This window comes from Oncorhynchus nerka, linkage group LG3, assembly GCF_034236695.1.
Source record: "Oncorhynchus nerka isolate Pitt River linkage group LG3, Oner_Uvic_2.0, whole genome shotgun sequence".
In the NCBI taxonomy this organism is placed as follows: Eukaryota; Metazoa; Chordata; class Actinopteri; order Salmoniformes; family Salmonidae; genus Oncorhynchus; species Oncorhynchus nerka.
The window spans coordinates 73,382,624-73,403,857 of NC_088398.1; the positions used below are offsets into that span (position 1 = coordinate 73,382,624).

Sequence of the window (21,234 nt, forward strand, 5' to 3'; positions counted from 1 at the left end):
TACAGCTGTAATCGCAGCAAAAGGTGGCGCTACAAAGTATTAACTTAAGGGGGCTGAATAATTTTGCACGCCCAATTTTTCAGTTTTTGATTTGTTAAAAAAGTTTGAAATATCCAATAAATGTCATTCCACTTCATGATTGTGTCCCACTTGTAGTTGATTCTTCACAAAAAAAATAGTTTTATATCTTTATGTTTGAAGCCTGAAATGTGGCAAAAGGTCGCAAAGTTCTAGGTGGCCGAATACTTTCGCAAGGCACTGTATATATATATATATATATATATATATATATATACAGTGCCAGTCAAAAGTTTGGACACACATACTCATTCAAGGGGTTTTCTTTACTATTATTGTAGAATAATAGTGAAGACATACAAACTATGAAATAACACATACATTATCATTTAGTAACCAAAACATGTTAAAATCTAAATATATTTCATATTTGAGATTCTTCAAAGTATATGTATATATAAATAAATCATACCCATTTTCAATCCAGCAGCTTTCAGTGTAATTGTGATTCACCATAGAGAATGGATTTTGAAAAAATATAAACAAATAAAAACACAAAAATTGACAAAAATAAATGATTTTTAAAAATTGGTTTATTAAATAGTAATCAAAGATAGACTGGATCTTCATTCAGGACTCAAAAGCAGTCATACAATACAGCTGGCTTATAAAGTTTGTCACAGTTTTACAGTGTTCAAAGTGACCCGTTTGAACTAGGAAGGGACTAGGTTTGACATCATAAAGGGAAAAATACATTTAAATAGTGTACTAAGATACAATTCAGCCCCAGTACCACAACAGTATTGATATCTTCCGTTATAAAAAAGAACGAATGTGAATTCATGCTCTAGCAAAAGTCATTACTATTCTTTATAATGCTGAAATTTACAACAATGTGCATCTTTAGGTAAACACCCATATTCTTAATTTGTGAATCCTTTGATAAGAAGTGCATCTGGAGGAAAAAAATACATATTTTTTTAAATTTCTTCTGACAATGAATACTTCTCTTTTTCAAGATAAACACTCCTTTATTTGGGTCATGAATGTGTTCTTTGTCAAGACTAAAAACTGTGTGATGGTTCTGCATAATTCCGCTCCCTTTTTTGACAGAAAAACTAACTGTACATCAGTTTTAGGTCGGTTGGCTGAGGCAGAGAGGATATATGTTGCATTAGGAAATCCAGCGGGCGCACGTCATCTCCAGTTCATTAGACTCCAGAAAGGAACCTTTCCCTGTCCAGAATAGGACCATATTCGGTTGTGTTCCTGTTCTGGTTCCATTTCTGACTAAGGAGGTGGGGTTGCTACTGACGACCACCAGGGGTCAGGTTGAGGTTGGCCATGAGCTCGTGAACTGAGGCAAAGATAGTGCACTCACCTGAGAGGAGACAAAAACACCAATGTCAATATAATACCCCCCCAAACGTATTTTCTGTCAGAGTGTTCCAATCAAATCTTTGTCTATCTTCTATTTGTGTGTGCAGACAATCTCACTAACCCTGTCGTGCTGGGTGCAGCTCGCTGAACCTCTTGAGGATGTTGGAGACCATAAGTGCTGCTGCCCCAGAGGAGGAGTGTTGTCTGGGGATGTCAGCCTGCTGGGTCAAGCCCGTGGCCATGTCGTATACGATGGGAACAATGATGTTGACCGGCTCCTGGGGCAGCGGCAGCCTCTGGGTCAGCTGGAGCTGAAGGGGAGAATTAAAGGGAGAGCACAGGGTTAGTTACACTTCACACAGCTTCAGTGCAAGTCAATGGAATTGTAAGATGGGTTGTAACACCTACGAAACTGATATGCAGCTATGACAACTGATTAAACTACAATACAGGGGAAGGATGAAAGCCAGCAAACAGAGACTGACAACAGGTGAGTGGACATCGGCCAATCAACTGCTTAAATTAAAACTAATCAGGCAAGAGAAAACCAGTACTCACGAAGAAGAGCATTTTGGACTTGAGCACCACAGCGATGGTTCCTGGGGGTGCGATGGGAGGGGCGCTGGGGGGGATGGTAAGACAGAACTGGACATTCCACTTTAACTGGGTGGCCTGGTCAGGGAACTGGAGAGGGTGACAGAAGTTAGAGAGCCACTTACACAATCATTACACATATGTCTTTCTCTCACAGACAGGCAGAAACACATCACCAGCCCCTTTATATTCTTAACTGACACAAATATATTTATGGGGTACCACACACACACACAAACACACACACAGAGGAAAAAGACCTCACCAGTTCAAGCTTCATGATGCGGACACAGTCCCTGAGGATGTTGGTGGGGGCGCCCAGCAGCTTGGTGAAGGCATTCAGCGTGTTGTACTTGAATGGTGGGCCAGCCACCTTGAGAGAGGAGGACGAAGAAGGGGAAGAAGAGGAAAAAGGAAGAGAGGGGGAGGATAAAGGAAGGGAAAGGGAGATAAAAATGATAAAAAAGGGTGAGTCATTTCAACAAAATGTTATTGGTCACATAAACGTGATTAGCAGATGTTATTGCGGGTGTAGCGAAATGCTTGTGCTTCTAGCACCGACAGGGCAGTAATATCTAACGTTGAACTTTTCAGGCAAAGACTAATAGTACACAACACACGTATTTATTCCTGCACTTAATGAAGATAAAGAGAGCCCTCCAACCAATTAACAGGTTCAGCTTTCCCACAGACTTTTCCAGCTTCAGATTCAAAATGACCTGCTATGGAGGTCAGATCACCCAGCACTTCTCTTTATCAGAAATCTTGGCTTTAGTTCCCGCGTTTTCAGTCCGAGACATACAGTGCATTCGGAATGTATGTAGACCCCCACCTTTTTTCTCATTTGACTCAAAGCCAGTGTCATGTCATTAGTAAACATTGAAACAAGTAATGATTCTACCAGGATTATGTTGGGGCGGCAGGTAGCCTAGGTGGTTAGAGCGTTGGAATAGTAACCGGAAGGTTGCAAGTTCAAATCCCCGAGCAAGGTACAAATCTGTCGTTCTGCCCCTGAACAGGCAGTTAACCCACTGTTCCTAGGCCGTCATTGAAAATAAGAATTTGTTCTTAACTGACTTGCCTGGTTAAATAAAAGGTCTAAAAAATTTAAAAATGTTGCATCCATTACAGAACAACAATTTCGAGTCTCATAGCAAAAGGTCTGAATACTTACGTAAATAAGGTATCTGTTTTTATAAATTTCCACCAAAAACAAAACTGTTTTCGCTTTGGGGTAAATGGATTAAATAAATAACATCTCATACATTTTAGAATAAAGCTGTAACGTAAAAAAATGTGGATAAAGTCAAGGAGTCTGAATACTTTCCAAATGCACTGTATGTATGTACAGTTGAAGCAGGAAGTTTACATACACTTAGGTTGGAGTCATTAAAACTCGTTTTTCAACCACTCCACAAATTTCTTGTTAACAAACTACAGTCTTGGCAAGTCGGTTAGGACATCTACTTTGTGCATGACACAAGTCATTTTTCTAACAATTGTTTACAGACAGATTATTTCACTTATAATTCACTGTATCACAATTCCACAAATACACTAAATTGACTGTGCCTTTAAAAAACATGGACAATTCCAGAAAATGATATCATGGCTTTAGAAGCTTCTGATAGGCTAATTGACATAATTTGAGTCCATTGGAGGTGTACCTGTGGATGTATTTCAAGGCCTTCAAACTCAGTGCCTCTTTGCTTTACACCGTGGGAAAATCAGAAGAAATCAGCCAAGACCTCAGAAAAAAAATTGTAGACCTCCGCAAGTCTGGTTCATGCTTGTGAGCAATTTCCAAACGCCTGAAGGTATCACGTTCATCTGTACAAACAATAGTACGCAAGTATAAACACTATGGGACCACGCAGCCATCGTACCGCTCAGGAAGGAGACGTGTTCTGTCTGCTAGTGATAAACATTTGGTGCGAGAAGTGCAAAAGTATCTATATCACATGTACATGCACACACATGTACTACACCCTTCATGGGAAAAAGAACAGACACTGGAGAGAGGAACTCTGCCTAGAAGGCATCCCGGAGTCGCCTCTTCACTGTTGACGCTGAGACTGGTGTTTTGCGGGTACTATTTAATGAAGCTGCCAGTTGACGACTTGTGAGGCGTCTGTTTCTCAAACTAGACACTCTAAATGTAGATGTACTCTTGCTCAGTTGTACACTGGGGCCTCCCACTCCTCTTCTATTCTGGTTAGGGCCAGTTTGCTTAGTGTTCTCCAAAATTAAATCTAGAAACGGCTTCCTATTTTGCAACAAAGCATCCTTCACACATGCAGCCAAACATACCCTCGTAAAACTAACCATCCTACCGATCCTTGACTTCAGCGATGTCATTTACAAAATAGCCTCCAACTCTCTACTCAGCAAATTGGATGCAGTCTATCACAGATCTGTTTTGTCACCAAAGCCCCATATACTACCCACCACTGCGACCTATACGCTCTCGTTGGCTGGCTCTCGCTTCACATTCATCGCCAAACCCACTGGCTCCAGGCCATCTATAAGTCTTTGCTAGGTAAAGCCCCACCTTATCATAGCTCACTGGTCACCATAGCAGCACCCACCCATAGCACGCGCTCCAGCAGGTATATTTCACTAGTCACCCCCAAAGCCAATTCGTCGTTTGGCCGCCTTTCTTTCCAGTTCTATGCTGCCAATGACTGGAATTAATTGCAAAAATCACTGAAGCTGGATACTCATATCTCCCACACTAACTTTAAGCATCAGCTATCAAGGCAGCTTACTGCCATGTGTAAATAGCCCATCCAACTACCTCATCCCCATATTGCTATTTATATATATATATATATATATTTTAAATTGCTCCTTTGCACCCCAGTATCTCTACTTGCACATTCATCTTCTGCACATCTATCACTCGTGTAAATTTGCTGAATTGTAATTATTTCGCCACTGCGGCCTATTTACTATTATTATTTATTGCCTTACCTACTTCATTTGCACACACGGTATATAGACTTTTCTATTGTGTTATTGACTGTATGTTTGTTTATTCCACGTGTAACTGTGTTGTTTTTTGTGTCGCACTGCTTTGCTTTATCTTGGCCAGGTCGCAGTTGTAAATGAGAACTTGTTCTTAACTGGCTTACATGGTTAAATAAAAGGTGGAAGTAAAAAAATGTTTTTTTAAATTCACGCAGTCTCCTCTGAACAGTTGATGTTGAGATGTCTGTTACTTGAACTCTGTGAAGCATTTATTTGGGCTGCAATCTGAGGTGCAGTTAACTCTAATGAACAAATCCTCTGCAGCAGAGGTAACTCTGGGTCTTCCTTGCTGGTGTCTTCATGAGACCCAGTTTCATCATAGTGCTTGATGGTTTTTGTGACGGCACTTGAAAAAACGTCAAAAGTTCTTGAAATGTTCCGGATTGACTGACCATGTCTTAACCTCTCTGAGCACGGAACCCGGTAGCGGGCTGAAATTCCACAACATACGGTGATCGCTACATAAAAAGTTCATGAAAATACAAGTGTCTCACATGTATCGAAAGCCTAGAATCTTGCTAATCCAACTGCGTTGTCAGATTTAAAAAAGGATTTACTGCGAAAGAATACGATGCGATTATCTGAGGATAGAGACCCATAAAAAACAACTATTTCAACCAGCACAGGCGTAACAAAATCCAAAACTGCATAAAAATAAATAGTTTACCTTTGACGATCTACATCTGTTTGCAATCCCAATGCTCATTGTTACACAATGAATTATCTTTTGTTTGATAAAATCTGTTTTTCAGGCCTAACACGAAACAATTTGTGAACCGCTTATGTCGTGAATTCCGTCTCATTCCATTTTCGACGACACATTCCAGGTAAATAACCCACACAGAACGCGACTTTTCCAGTCATGTTTGGTTTCATTGCAATCAACTGGTTTGTTTGTAACACAACCAAACCTGATGGGCCATTTTGCGGGACGTATTGACTGAAAGAAACCGATTTGAAGACAACAAGTAATGACATCACTGTGCACCAATGATATGTCCACTGTTTCGTTGATTGACTGTATTTTAACCCAATGACCACTGATCGTCTTGAAATCTAGCTGGGTAGATAGCCAATGAGCTGAGGTAAACGGCAATAAGCAATGGTTGTGTGTTGGAAGACCAACCCATGTCGTAAACACCGGCGTAAATAGTCATTCGCTATTGAAGTTTTATTCCGGATGGAGCTACGCATTTTACGCACAGCGTTGTTTGGTAAACGAGCAGATTCAGCTATTTATATATATCAATCAGTATGGCAACTAAGTCAGCGAAAGCTAAATCTAAGTCTAGATATACAGATGTACACACAATTTTAGAAGAAATTGATCGGATAAGTGAGACAGCGATTGTTGTAGGACGATTCATTTAGCGATTCCCAAGTGGAGGAATATTTTTTGAATGGAGAGCACACCGTTGTAGCCATTGTGTATAATCTGTAACGGTGCCTGCAGAAGAGGAACAATGTCACCGTTTTGGACTGGTAAATTCTTCTCATGCTAATGCCCTTGTTTGAAATTAATCATATAAAATATTATTTGTGATTTATTTTAATTTTAGAAGCAATATATAAAAATGTAATGAAAAGTGATGAAATGTGTCTGCCGCCCCACCCCAACCCACATGAAATAGCCTATTTGAGGCTGTTGAGGGGAGGGCAGGCCCGAAACAATGGCCAAAGTGAAATGGAGACAGTAGATACAGCTGGTCTGTTGTAATATAATAAAGACAGTAGATCTAGCTGGTCTGTAATAATATAATAGAGACAGTAGATCTAGCTGGTCTATAATAATATAATAGAGACAGTAGATCTAGCTGGTCTGTCATAATATAATAGAGACAGTAGATCTAGCAGGTCTATAATAATATATTCAACCTTATGTTCCCTGTACTCATTATATCTGTTTATTACACCTCAGCAGCACAATATTGTGTAGAGCTTTGGCAAAGTGGGTGATGTTATATCCTTCCTGTTTGGCGCTGTCCTGGGGTCTCATCGGATGGGGCCACAGCATCTCCTGACCCCTCCTGTCTCAGCCTCCAGTATTCATGCTGCAGTAGTTTGTGTCGGGGGGCTAGGGTCAGTTTGTTATATCTGGAGTACTTCTTCTGTCTTATCCGGTGTCCTGTGTGAATTTAAGTATGCACTCTCTAATTCTCTCTTTCTCTCTCTCGGAGGACCTGAGCCCTAGGACCATGCGTCAGGTATACCTGCCATGATGACTCCTTGCTGTCCCCAGTCCACCTGGCCTTGCTGTTGTTCCAGTTTCAACTGTTCTTGCTGCGGCTATGGAACCCTAAACTGTTCATATTTACTTTTGAGGTGCTGTCCTGTTGCATCCTCTACAACTACTGTGATTATTATTATTTGACCCTGCTGGTCATCTATGAACGTTTGAAAATCTCGGCCATGTTCTGTTATAATCTCCACCCGGCACAGCCAGAAGAGGACTGGCCACCCCTCATAGCCTGGTTCCTCTCTAGGTTTCTTCCTGGGTTTTGGCCTTTCTAGGGAGTTCTAGCCACCGTGCTTCTACACCTGCATTGCTTGCTGAGGGTCTTCCAAATATTGAAAGTGTGTAAATAGTTACCCATGTTATTTTGTAAATGTATATATTTTTTTCTCAATTTTTTTTTGGGGGGGGGTGTGTTAGAATACATTTCGGCATTTTGTATATAGTTATTTGTTTCAAAATGTATACCTTCCCCAATTTGGCAACTTGGGTACATTTGGGCTACTTGTGTGGGACACCTGGGTGACTTCATGATAAATGTCATGTAGCACACTCATTTTGGAAGTTATCATTCTGAAACTTTGCACAGGTACTGTTGCCCTCTCATATTTTTCACTGAAATTGTCCCCATCATCCTATCTGAAGGTTTGTGTTATCTTGTTCATTTTAAAGATACAATAAATTTAAAAAACGTATGTTGTTTTTCATTGTATTATCTAAACCAGATCTATTGTGTTATATTCTCCTACATTCAATTCACATTTACATAAACTTGTGCGCAAAGCTGTCATAAAGGCAAAGGGAATAATTTTGCACGCCCAATTTTTCAGTTTTTGAGATGTTAAAAAAGTTTGAAATATCCAATAAATGTCATTCCACTTCATGATTGTGTCCCACTTGTTGTTGATTCTTCACAAAAAAATACAGTTTTATATCTTTATGTTTGAAGCCTGAAATGTGGCAAAAGGTCGCAAAGTTCAAGGGGGCCAAATACTTTCGCAAGGCACTGTATTATAATGAGGATCATAATAATAATTGTAATAATAACAATAAGAAGGAGATCAAGAAAAAGGAGGGTAGAGGAGTGAGAGTTGCATGTATATTCTGTGTGACAATTTCTGCCAGTTTGGAACAGTGTAAACAACACTAAATCATTTATAAGTAATACTAGTCTGTTCGAACGAAAACAAATGTACAGCCTTTTACAGCATAGCAAAGAATAAAAACTGAAATTGCTTTATCCGACATTTTGCGGTTGCGTGAGGCTTGGTGTTCCCGGAATCAGTGGGCTATTAAACAAACACTCAAAATAGCAACAGAAGCACGATCTGTCTTTTTTCTGTAGATATCAATACATACATACACATACATATATACACATACATTCTCACTGTTGCCGCCTGCTACCGACCCCCCTCAGCTCCCAGCTGTGCCCTGGACACCATTTGTGAATTGATCGCCCCCCATCTAGCTTCAGAGTTTGTTCTGTTAGGTGACCTAAACTGGGATATGCTTAACACCCCGGCAGTCCTACAATCTAAGCTTGATGCCCTCAATCTCACACAAATCATCAAGGAACCCACCAGGTACAACCCTAACTCTGTAAACAAGGGCACCCTCATAGACGTCATCCTGACCAACTGGCCCTCCAAATACACCTCCGCTGTCTTCAACCAGGATCTCAGCGATCACTGCCTCATTGCCTGTATCCGCTACGGAGCCGCAGTCAAACGACCACCCCTCATCACTGTCAAACGCTCCCTAAAACACTTCTGTGAGAAGGCCTTCCTAATCGACCTGGCCCTGGTATCCTGGAAGGACATTGACCTCATTCCGTCAGTTGAGGATGCATGGTCATTCTTTAAAAGTAACTTCCTCTCCATTTTAGATAAGCATGCTCCGTTCAAAAAATGCAGAACTAAGAACAGATACAGCCCTTGGTTCACTCCAGACCTGACTGCCCTCGACCAGCACAAAAACATCCTGTGGCGGACTGCAATAGCATCGAATAGTCCCCGTGATATGCAACTGTTCAGGGAAGTCAGGAACCAATACACGCAGTCAGTCAGGAAAGCTAAGGCCAGCTTCTTCAGGCAGAAGTTTGCATCCTGTAGCTCCAACTCCAAAAGGTTCTGGGACACTGTGAAGTCCATGGAGAACAAGAGCACCTCCTCCCAGCTGCCCACTGCACTGAGGCTAGGTAACACGGTCACCACCGATAAATCCATGATTATCGAAAACTTCAATAAGCATTTCTCAACGGCTGGCCATGCCTTCCGCCTGGCTACTCCAACCTCGGCCAACAGCTCCGCCCCCCCCCCCGCAGCTCCTTGCCCAAGCCTCTCCAGGTTCTCCTTTACCCAAATCCAGATAGCAGATGTTCTGAAAGAGCTGCAAAACCTGGACCCGTACAAATCAGCTGGGCTTGACAATCTGGACCCTCTATTTCTGAAACTATCCGCCGCCATTGTCGCAACCCCTATTACCAGCCTGTTCAACCTCTTTCATATCGTCCGAGATCCCCAAGGATTGGAAAGCTGCCGCAGTCATCCCCCTCTTCAAAGGGGGATACACCCTGGACCCAAACTGTTACAGACCTATATCCATCCTGCCCTGCCTATCTTCGAAAGCCAAGTCAACAAACAGGTCACTGACCATCTTGAATCCCACCGTACCTTCTCCGCTGTGCAATCTGGTTTCCGAGCCGGTCACGGGTGCACCTCAGCCACACTCAAGGTACTAAACGATATCATAACCGCCATCGATAAAAGACAGTACTGTGCAGCCGTCTTCATCGACCTTGCCAAGGCCTTCGACTCTGTCAATCACCATATTCTTATCGGCAGACTCAATAGCCTCGGTTTTTCGGAAGACTGCCTTGCCTGGTTCACCAATTACTTTGCAGACAGAGTTCAGTGTGTCAAATCGGAGGGCATGCTGTCCGGCCCTCTGGCAGTCTCTATGGGGGTGCCACATGGTTCAATTCTCGGGCCGACTCTTTTCTCTGTATATATCAATGATGTTGCTCTTGCTGCGGGCGATTCCCTGATCCACCTCTACGCAGACGACACCATTCTATATACTTTCGGCCCGTCATTGGACACTGTGCTATCTAACCTCCAAACGAGCTTCAATGCCATACAACACTCCTTCCGTGGCCTCCAACTGCTCTTAAACGCTAGTAAAACCAAATGCATGCTTTTCAACCGATCGCTGCCTGCACCCGCATGCCCGACTAGCATCACCACACTGGATGGTTCCGACCTTGAATATGTGGATATCTATAAGTACCTAGGTGTCTGGCTAGACTGCAAACTCTCCTTCCAGACTCACATCAAACATCTCCAATCGAAAATCAAATCATGAGTCGGCTTTCTATTCCGCAACAAAGCCTCCTTCACTCACGCCGCCAAGCTTACCCTAGTAAAACTGACTATCCTACCGATCCTCGACTTCGGCGATGTCATCTACAAAATGGCTTCCAACACTCTACTCAGCAAACTGGATGCAGTCTATCACAGTGCCATCCGTTTTGTCACCAAAGCACCTTATACCACCCACCACTGCGACTTGTATGCTCTAGTCGGCTGGCCCTCGCTACATATTCGTCGCCAGACCCACTGGCTCCAGGTCATCTACAAGTCCATGCTAGGTAAAGCTCCGTCTTATCTCAGTTCACTGGTCACGATGGAAACACCCATCCGTAGCACGCGCTCCAGCAGGTGTATCTCACTGATCATCCCTAGAGCCAACACCTCATTTGGCCGCCTTTCGTTCCAGTACTCTGCTGCCTGTGACTGGAACGAATTGCAAAAATCGCTGAAGTTGGAGACTTTTATCTCCCTCACCAACTTCAAACATCAGCTATCCGAGCAGCTAACCGATCACTGCAGCTGTACATAGTCTATTGGTAAATAGCCCACCCATTTTCACTTACCTCATCCCCATACTCTTTATTTATTTACTTTTCTGCTCTTTTGCACACCAATATCTCTACCTGTACATGACCATCTGATCATTTATCACTCCAGTGTTAATCTGCAAAATTGTAATTATTCACCTACCTCATGCCTTTTGCACACATTGTATATAGACTCCCGCCCCCCTTTTTTTTCTACTGTGTTATTGACTTGTTAATTGTTTACTCCATGTGTAACTCTGTGTTGTCTGTTCACACTGCTATGCTTTATCTTGGCCAGGTCGCAGTTGCAAATGAGAACTTGTTCTCAACTAGCCTACCTGGTTAAATAAAGGTGAGAAGAAAAAAATAAATAAATAAATAAATAAAAATAATATATATATATATATATATATATATATATATATATATATATATATACAGTGGGGCAAAAGAGTATTTAGTCAGCCACCAATTGTGCAAGTTCTCCAACTTAAAAAGATGAGCGAGGCCTGTAATTTTCATCATAGGTACACTTCAACTATGACAGACAAAATGAGAAGAAAAAAATCCAGAAAATCACATTGTAGGATTTTAAATTGATTTATTTTCAAATTATGGTGGAAAATAAGTATTTGGTCACCTACAAACAAGCAAGATTTCTGGCTCTCACAGACCTGTAACTTCTTCTTTAAATAGGCTCCTCTGTCCTCCACTCGTTACCTGTATTAATGGCACCTGTTTGAACTTGCTATCAGTATAAAAGACACCTGTCCACAACCTCAAACAGTCACAATCCAAACTCCACTATGGCCAAGACCAAAGAGCTGTCAAAGGACACCAGAAACAAAATTGTAGACCTGCACCAGGCTGGGAAGACTGAATCTCCAATAGGTAAGCAGCTTGGTTTGAAGAAATCAACTGTGGGAGCAATTATTAGGAAATGGAAGACATTCAAGACCACTGATAATCTCCCTCGATCTGGGGCTCCACGCAAGATCTCACCCTGTGGGGTCAAAATGATCACAAGAACGGTAAGCAAAAATCCCAGAACCACACGGGGGGACCTAGTGAATGACCTGCAGAGAGCTGGGACCAAAGTAACAAAGCCTACCATCCAGTAACACACTACGCCGCCAGGGACTCAAATCCTGCAGTGCCAGACGTGTCCCCCTGCTTAAGCCAGTACATGTCCAGGCCCGTCTGAAGTTTGCTAGAGAGCATTTGGATGAATCAGAAGAAGATTGGGAGAATGTCATATGGTCAGATGAAACCAAAATATAACTTTTTGGTAAAAACTCAACTCATCGTGTTTGGAGGACAAATAATGTTGCATTCAAAGAACACCATACCTACTGTGAAGCATGGGGGAGGAAACATCATGCTTTGGGGCTGTTTTTCTGCAAAGGGACAAGGAAGACTGATCCGTGTAAAGGAAAGAATAAATGGGGCCATGTATCGTGAGATTTTGAGTGAAAACCTCCTTCCATCAGCAAGGGCATTGAAGATGAAACGTGGCTGGGTCTTTCAGCATGACAATGATCCCAAACACACCGCCCGGGCATTATTCGTTTTGCACCATTATTCTTACATAATATACCCATTTACAATTTCAGTAGCACGTCTTAGAGTGTGCCATCCCCGTGGCCTCCGCAATGGATTAGTCCACTGAGACAGGTGCGAATCAGACCGGTGACTTGTGCACCATGAACAAAAAATAGATTTGAGACTGCTCGACTAAAGAAATCTCACGTCAACCAAAAGCCTATCGACCAAACAGTCGACCAGTTGACTAAATGGGGTCAGCACTAGTGGAGGCCTTCCTCTGACACCATCTGGTATAAAGATCCTGGATGGCAGGGAGCTTGGTCCCAGTGATGTACTGGGCCGTATGCACTACCCTCTGTAGCGCCTTCCGGTCGGATGCCAAGCAGTTGCCACACCAAGCGGTCATGCAGCCAGTCAAGATGCTCTCAGTGGTGCAGCTGTAGAGGCCCATGCCAAATCTTTTCAGCCTCCTGAGGGGGAAGAGGTGTAGTCGTGCCCTCTTCACAAATTTGTTGTTGTGTATAAACAATGATAGGTCTTTAGTGATGTGGACACTAAAGAACTTGAAGTGCTCGACCTGCTCCACCACAACCTCGTCGATGTAAATGGAGGCGTGTTCGTCCCTCCGTTAACCTGTAGTCCACGATCAACTCTTTTGTCTTGCTGACGTTGAGGGAGAGGTTCTTGTCCAGGCACCACACTGCCAGGTCTCTGATCTCCCTGTAGGTCGTCTCATCGTCATCGGTGATCAGGCCTACCACCGTAGTGTTGTCGGCAAACTTAATGATGGTGTTAGAGTCGTGCACGCCCGCCCACGCATTCGTGGGTGAACATGGAGTATAGCCATTTTAGACAGGTTACCTTGGCGTTCCAGGGTACAGGGACTATGGTGGTTTACTTGAAACATGTAGGTATAACAGACTGGGTCAGGGAGAGGTTGAACTGATTAAAGGTCTTACTCACGTCACCTATGGAGCGCGTAATCACAGCTGTCTGGAAAAGCTGGTGCTCTCGCATGGTTCAGTTTTGCTTGCCTCAAAGCGAGCATAGAAGGCATTCCATTCGTCTGGTAGGTTCACTTCACTGGGCCTTGTGGCTGGGTTTCTCTTTGTAATCCGTGATAGTTTGCAAGCCCTGCCACATCCTACAAGTGTCAGAGCTGCTGTTGTAGGATTTGATCTTAGTCTGTATTGACGCTTTTCCTGTTTGATGGTTCGTCAGAGGGCATAGTGGGATTTCTTAGAAGGGTCCGGATTAGTGTCCCGCTCCTTGAAAGCGGCAGCTCTAGCCTTTAGTTAGGTGGATGTTGCCTGTAATCCATGGCTTCTGGTTGGGATATGTACATACGGTTACTGTAGGGACGACGTTATCGATGCACTTATTAATGAAGCCGGTGACTGATGTGGTAAACTCCTCAAAGCCATTGGATGAGTCCCGGAACATATTCCAGTTATTGCTAACGAAACAAGTCCTGTAGTTTAGCATCCGCTTCATGGGACCACTTCCGTATTGAGCATGTCACTGGTACGTCCTGTTTGAGTTTTTGCTTGTAAACAGGAATCAGAAGGATAGAGTTATGGTCAGATTTTCCAAATGGAGGGTAAGGAAAGCTTTGTATGCATCTCTGTGTGTGGAGTAAATGTGATTTAGGGTTTATTTGCCTCTTGTTGCACAGGTGACATGCTAGTAAAAATTCGCTAAGACAGATATCAGTTTTCCTGCATTAAAATCACTGGCCGCTAGAAGGGCCGCCTCAAGATGAGTATTTTCTTGTTTGCTTATGGCCCTATACAGATCGTCGAGTGTGGTCTTAGTGCCAGCATGGGTTTGTGGTGGTAAATAGACCGTTACAAAAAAATATAGACGAAAACTTGGTCAATAGTATGGTCTACAACTTATCGAGACTTCCTTAATATTAGAGATCGCCAACCAGCTGTTAACAAAAGAGACACACACCTCCCCCTTGAGCTTACTGCCGTTTTGTCTTACCGATACATAGAAAAAAACAGCTCAATGTGAATTATGCATGTCCTCGTTCAGCCATGTTCAGGGAAACATAGGATATTTCAGGTCCCGTTGATAGAATAGTCTTGAATGGCGCTTGTCCAGTTCGTTCTCCAGTGATTGTACCTTCGCCAATAGAACAGGTTTATTTACTCTCCGCCGTAGTTTCATCAGGGTGCCCAGCACGTCTCTTTCTCTTCAGAGTGTCGGGGATAACGGCCTTGTCCGGGGTTAGCAGTATGTTGTGTTCCGCCGACTCGTTGAAGTAGAAATCTTAATCCAAATGGAGCTTAGTTATCACTGTTCTGATGTCCAGAAGCTCTTTTCAGTCATAGACAATGATGTCCGAAACATTATGCGCCAAAAAAGTTAAGATAAGCAAAAACAAAGCAGCGTTTACTGTGAATGTGATCTCCACAAACGCGGGAACATTGCCTTTAAAAGCTGCATTGTCGACAACCCACACAGAAACAGATTGAATCCCGGCATAACTGTGTCTTAAAGAGGCAGAAAATGCTCCTTGCTTTTCTCTGATATAGATATTTTTCATAGCATCAGTGAGATGAGTCTACTACTTCAGATTCACTGCCATGGGTCATCTTACTCATTTATATATACCTAAACCATAATGACCAGAGAATTATAAACAATGAGGAATACATTCACCACCACGGCTATTTCAGCTATTATGTCTAATGTATTGACTTTGGAACTGGAGGACGGAGATGTGGTCTACATGCATCTCCCCTCAGGCAGGATGCTCTACGATACTTCTAGTGACCACGACACCTTCAGTGGCTTCCTGCTCTTCCCAATGTGAAGAGAACACCACCAATACTGTAAAGAACTCAGCGTAATGAACTCAATGCTGTCAACAGGCCCAAACATTTCAAACCAATAAATGTGCAGGCATCCTTAAGAAACTACACTAGTCTTACCCGAGTCTCAAAGAACTTCTCCAGGACCTGTAGCTCCTCCTGTGACCAGGGACCGGTGTTCTCGGGGGTTACTTTGAGCTGCAGGGTCTGGTAGGTCTTTGGGTTGAGTGCCACGCGACACTTCAACACCTCCGTCTTGAACATGATCACACCCGGCTCGTTTGAGTTCACAATAGACAGCTGGAGAGAGGGAGGAGGGGAGGAGAGGAGAGAGAGAAGGATTGTTATAATAGAAAAAAACAACAAAAAAAAAACAAGTAAAAATAGAAAGATTGTTCCACATTAGCTCTACAAAGTACCATCATCTACATGGCATTTTCAAAAGATCACATTTTAATTGGGGAAGGAAACTAGCCTCTATCTACTAATGCTTGGGCTGAAGGTTCAAGAGATTGAAGGCTGGGGAAAAGCAGTGGGGTTAAGGAACAGCCCAGCAGAGAGCTTCTACCAAGGAGTTAGACAGAGATGAAGTAATTAGAATAGCGCTGGGCGCTACGGCCTAAAAATCATATCTCGATGTTTTCAAACGATATCTTACTTTAAAAAAAACGTTCTCTAAATAAGCATTATTGTACAATTAAATGTTAAAATACACTGCATTTCAAACAGTCAGCAATAATCTAATTAATTCAGGGCTTGTGAAGTTATACCTAATCTAAATATAAGCCTTCCACAACCATAAAACTCACTAATAATGTAATTATTATCAAAATAATTTAACCTGATATTTTTTCCACATGCGACCTACTGAGCATTTATTTATTCAGAAACAATGTTAATTTATACTCTCGTGTTAGTAGTGTCTACTCTGCGCACAAGGTTAACTTCCCCTCTACTACAGTAAAATAATGTCTCAATGTGTTTTGGTGTCAATATCACCGATTCTGTAGGACCAAACCTCAAATTCAAAAAGCGAGTTGAAACCGCTTGTCAGAACTCTGTTGGCGTGAGAGGCAGGGGGAGGGGCTTGGTGTGTGTGTGTAGAACATAGAAAAAGAGGCGAACTGAAATTTGCCCAAAATCAAGCCAATGCGTTTCTATGGGTTTATTTTGGACCTAAGCTTGTCGACCTGCCTTCACGCCTTTGGGACAACAACTCCCAGTGTTAGGGTGGACACGTGCATCTTGTCATTTATACAGATCTCTGGTGTAAATAGGAAGGTGAACACAGCACAGGAGCGAAGGAGACGAGACCAAAACTACAACATGAATACAAAACACTCATAACAACGAAAAATAACAAAACCTTGATTCTTGCGATTCGGGCATTTGGAATACCGCGCAAAAACATATATTCAAGTGAATTTGATATATCGCCCATCCCTAGAGCTGGCTAAATCAGGCTTCATTTGACAGTGACATGAAGAAATGGGATGAGAGAGATGGCTAAGCTGAGGAGAGATGGGGTAGGAACAGATGTTTGAGGACAGTGGTAACACTCACGTTAGCCTCCAGCTGGATGAGATAGAGAGAGATGGAGGGATGAGATGGAAGGATTAAATGGAGAGAGGGAAAGAAGATGTGAGAAGGACAGAAATACTTGTTTATTTAAGCCAGAGGTTGAGTAGGTGAGTGAGAAAGGGAAAGACGAGAGAAAGACAGATGGACTAAACTCAAAGATGATTGGACCACAGATCACCACTCACGTTGGGCTCCAGCTGGATGATCCTCTGCAGGTGACGTCTCATGATAACCGAGCCCAGGAAGCGCTCCAGTGGAGAGCAGAGGTAACTTCCTGCCAGGCCCGGAACCAGGCAGGGGGTGGGCGAGGGCAGCAGCAGCACGTGCAAGGCATTGTGGGTGAGGATGGTGGGGATGGAGGCAGCCCAGGAGCGCTGAGGTAGCTTACGGGGCGGGGGCATACTGCTGGGCATGGACCCGGAACCTGGAGACACATAAACAAGACATTTTTTAAGACGTCTTTTTCTTTTATATACACATTCATGAAGATGTCTTAACATCTTCAACCTTTGGAAAACAGATCTGATTTCAGTGGATTGTCATTCAGGGAGCAGGGTTTCCGGTAGCCGGTAATAGTTAGCCGGTAATAGCCAGCTTTTGCCCAGATTTTTGTTGTTGTTGAAAAGCTGATAAATGAAATTGGTGCCGGCCGGAGTCGGAAGTTGGATAACCGCTAAAAACTATTTTTCAGAGTCGGATAGTTTCCCCCAGTTCCCAGTTGACTTGAACGCACTGAAGTCGGACATTTCCGTGTTGTTCATCAGCGTGTCAAACGCTACTTTGCAATGAGCTGAAGGCAGTAGGCTGTGCCTACTTAGTTGTTTAAAACCTGAACATTTTAAAACATACGAGGCATGTCTTATCTTGCTTCAAAGTAGCCTTAGAAATGTAGAACAAGAGGAGATCTAACACATATTTGAATCTCTGTCACCGTTTGTGTGACAGGTGCCCTTTTTACACTGTGGTTTCCTGCCAGTTGCATTATGGAACAAACATTCACTTGTTTCCTACTGCCTTGTGCGCATTGCTGCGCTAATGTGAACAAATTACAGTTTTTTGGACCTGACGAAGATGCGTTTTCGGATCAAAACGTTGTCAATAAAGAGGCGAACTGGGAATTTAACAGTGTGAGGGCCTTCTTGTTCTTTACTAAGAAATAATAGGTTTATCAACATTTTAAGCTAAACGTTCGGATCTTTTGCATCACTAATGTAGACTAGGCTTTACTGGTTATATGAATTTGGGATCCATCTTCCCACAACTGTCCCAGAGTCTGTTTGGAATAGGTTATTTCATCCTCGACAAGCTGACCAATACAATAGCTAGCCTAAAATGTTCTACTATAGTGGATTGACAAAGGTTAGTGATTTTGCTGTTCGTTACTCGTCTTGTTGGTTGAGCAAAGGTAAATGTGGACACTTATTCTAACATGTTCAAAGTGCACATCAGAATTCAGTAAGAAGGACCGCTTATCATTGCATCCTCAACTTGCATGTTCTGTTCATATGAATTACCATATTGTAAATGTGCTGTGGGTGGATGCCCTAATCAGGTCACGCACCCAATGCATATTGGTCCGCTAAATTTCCCAAATGTCCAGTAAATTAAATTGTTGTAGGTCAAATGTCCGGCGCCAATCCAGTCAGAGAGTCATGTATGGGGATGTAGAGAGTTTCTACCATGTGTGTGGTACTCACTGGAGCCGGCGCGCGGGGAGTGTGAGGCGTCGGGGATGGGAGAGTGGAGTGAGGGGTTTCCAGGGGACATGCCGTGGATGCGAGCCCCAGGAGAGGGCCCTGAGACTTGGGGAGAGCCTGGCCACTGGCCCCTCTGGTTGGGAGATACCATAGCATAGGGGGAGCTGGGGTCCAGAGCACCTGGGAAATATACAGACAGATATTATTTTTCACTCACATCATCGTCGACATCAATACAGTATCCACTGATATTATCAGTCATCATCATCCTCAACATAATCACAGCAATAATAATCAATAATTGTCATGAACCTATTTGTTTACTCAGACAAACAGTCCGACATGAACAATGACGCACAAAAACACAGACTGTCACGTTCTCAAACACTTCCATTTACTCCCCAATTAACACTCTCCACTGTTAAACCACCACTGTGTGCCCACTGCCCAGTCAAGCTTGGGTTCAACTTCTCAACCACCTGAGAACAGACTAAACAGGTGTCAGAACTATCCAAGGGACCGGTGAGCAACAGCACAGGGACCAGTGCAAGTCCATGGGCTAGAGGTTGGAAACACTGATCATTTACATTTACATTTAAGTCATTTAGCAGACGCTCTTATCCAGAGCGACTTACAAATTGGTGCGTTCACCTGTAGGCGTTCACCTTATGACATGATCAATGTGCCCAGAAAGTTCACCAGTCAGCCACCCAGCCTGCCAGACAGCAAGCTAGCCTGCCAGCCCATATACAGCCCTGCCCGCCTACAGACCATGTGTCACTCAACCTGCACCATGGACCGCCTATGGTTGTACTCCTCTACCCCAGCCTAGTCCCCTCCTCTACACCAACCCAGTCCACACATCTACCCCAACCCAACCCCCTCCTCTACCCCAGCCCCCTCCTATACCCCAGCCCAGTCCCCTCTACACCAACCCAGTCCACACATCTACCCCAACCCAACCCCCTCCTCCTCTACCCCAGCCCCTCCTATACCCCAGCCCCCCTCTACACCAACCCAGTCCACACATCTACCCCAACCCAGCCCCTCCTCTACCCCAGCCCCTCCTCTACCCCAGTCCAACCCCCTCCTCTACACCAACCCAGTCCCCACCGCTACCCCAACCCCCTCCTCTAACCCAGCCCTCTCCTCTACCATAAACCAACCCCCCTCCTCCTCTACCCCAACCCAACCCCTCCTCCTCTACCCCAGGCCAGCCCTCTCTACCCCTCTACCCCAGTCCCCTCCTCTACCCCAGCCCAGTCCCCTCCTCTACCCCAGCCCAGTCCCCTCCTCTACCCCAGCCCAGTCCCCTCCTCTACCCCAGCCCAGTCCCCTCCTCTACCCCAGCCCAGTCCCCTCTACACATTCCTAATATTGCCCTCAGAACAGCCTCAATTCTTTGAGACATGGCTCTACAAGGTGTTGAAAGCGTTTCACAAGGATGCTGGCCCATGACTCCAATGCTTCCCTATGGCTGGATGTCAGAGGGGGAGCTCAACGCTCCGCTAGTAGAGCCCAACAAATGGGTAGTCCCTGTGCACACACACACACAAACTGACCAAAAAGGCTTGTCAGAAACACTCACATACACTGCTCAAAAAAATACACACTTAAACAACACAATGTAACTCCAAGTCAATCACACTTCTGTGAAATTAAACTGTCCACTTAGGAAGCAACACTGATTGACAATACATTTCACATGCTGTTGTGCAAATGGAATAGACAACAGGTGGAAATTATAGGCAATTAGCAAGACACCCCCAATAAGGGAGTGGTTTTGCAGGTGATAACCACAGACCACTTCTCAGTTCAAATGCTTCCTGACTGATGTTTTGGTCACTTTTGAATGCTGGCGGTGCTTTCACTCTAGTGGTAGCATGAGACGGAGTCTACAACCCACACAAGTGGCTCAGGTAGTGCAGCACATCCAGGATGGAACATCAATGCAAGCTGCGGCAAGAAGGTTTGCTGTGTCTGTCAGCGTAGTGTCCAGAGCATGGAGGCGCTACCAGGAGACAGGCCAGTACATCAGGAGACGTGGAGGAGGCCGTAGGAGGGCAACAACCCAGCAGCAGGACCGCTACCTCCGCCTTTGTGCAAGGAGGAGCAGGAGGAGCACTGCCAGAGGCCTGCAAAATGACCTCCAGCAGGCCACAAATGTGCATGTGTCTGCTCAAACGGTCAGAAACAGACTCCATGAGGGTGGTATGAGGGCCCGACGTCCACAGGTGGGGGTTGTGCTTACAGCCCAACACCGTGCAGGACGTTTGGCATTTGCCAGAGAACACCAAGATTGGCAAATTCGCCACTGGCGCCCTGTGCTCTTCACAGATGAAAGCAGGTTGACACTGACCACATGTGACAGACGTGACAGTCTGGAGACGCCGTGGAGAACGTTCTGCTGCCTGCAACATCCTCCAGCATGAC

General features: G+C 44.0%; 1 protein-coding gene across 1 annotated transcript in view; it reads right to left on the reverse strand.

The window, feature by feature from the left end:
• Nucleotides 1-593: 593 nt before the first annotated feature.
• Nucleotides 594-21,234, reverse strand: part of LOC115113357 (mediator of RNA polymerase II transcription subunit 14-like) — a 48,455-nt gene continuing 27,814 nt past the window's right edge. The window contains exons 23-29 of the mRNA XM_029640904.2: nt 18,802-18,981; nt 17,290-17,528; nt 15,644-15,823; nt 2,258-2,365; nt 1,957-2,082; nt 1,520-1,709; nt 594-1,399 (exon numbers count right to left, since the gene is read on the reverse strand). Coding sequence (XP_029496764.2) covers nt 1,326-1,399; nt 1,520-1,709; nt 1,957-2,082; nt 2,258-2,365; nt 15,644-15,823; nt 17,290-17,528; nt 18,802-18,981 — 1,097 coding nt within the window. The 3' untranslated portion in view covers nt 594-1,325. The remainder of the gene's footprint in view (nt 1,400-1,519; nt 1,710-1,956; nt 2,083-2,257; nt 2,366-15,643; nt 15,824-17,289; nt 17,529-18,801; nt 18,982-21,234) is intronic.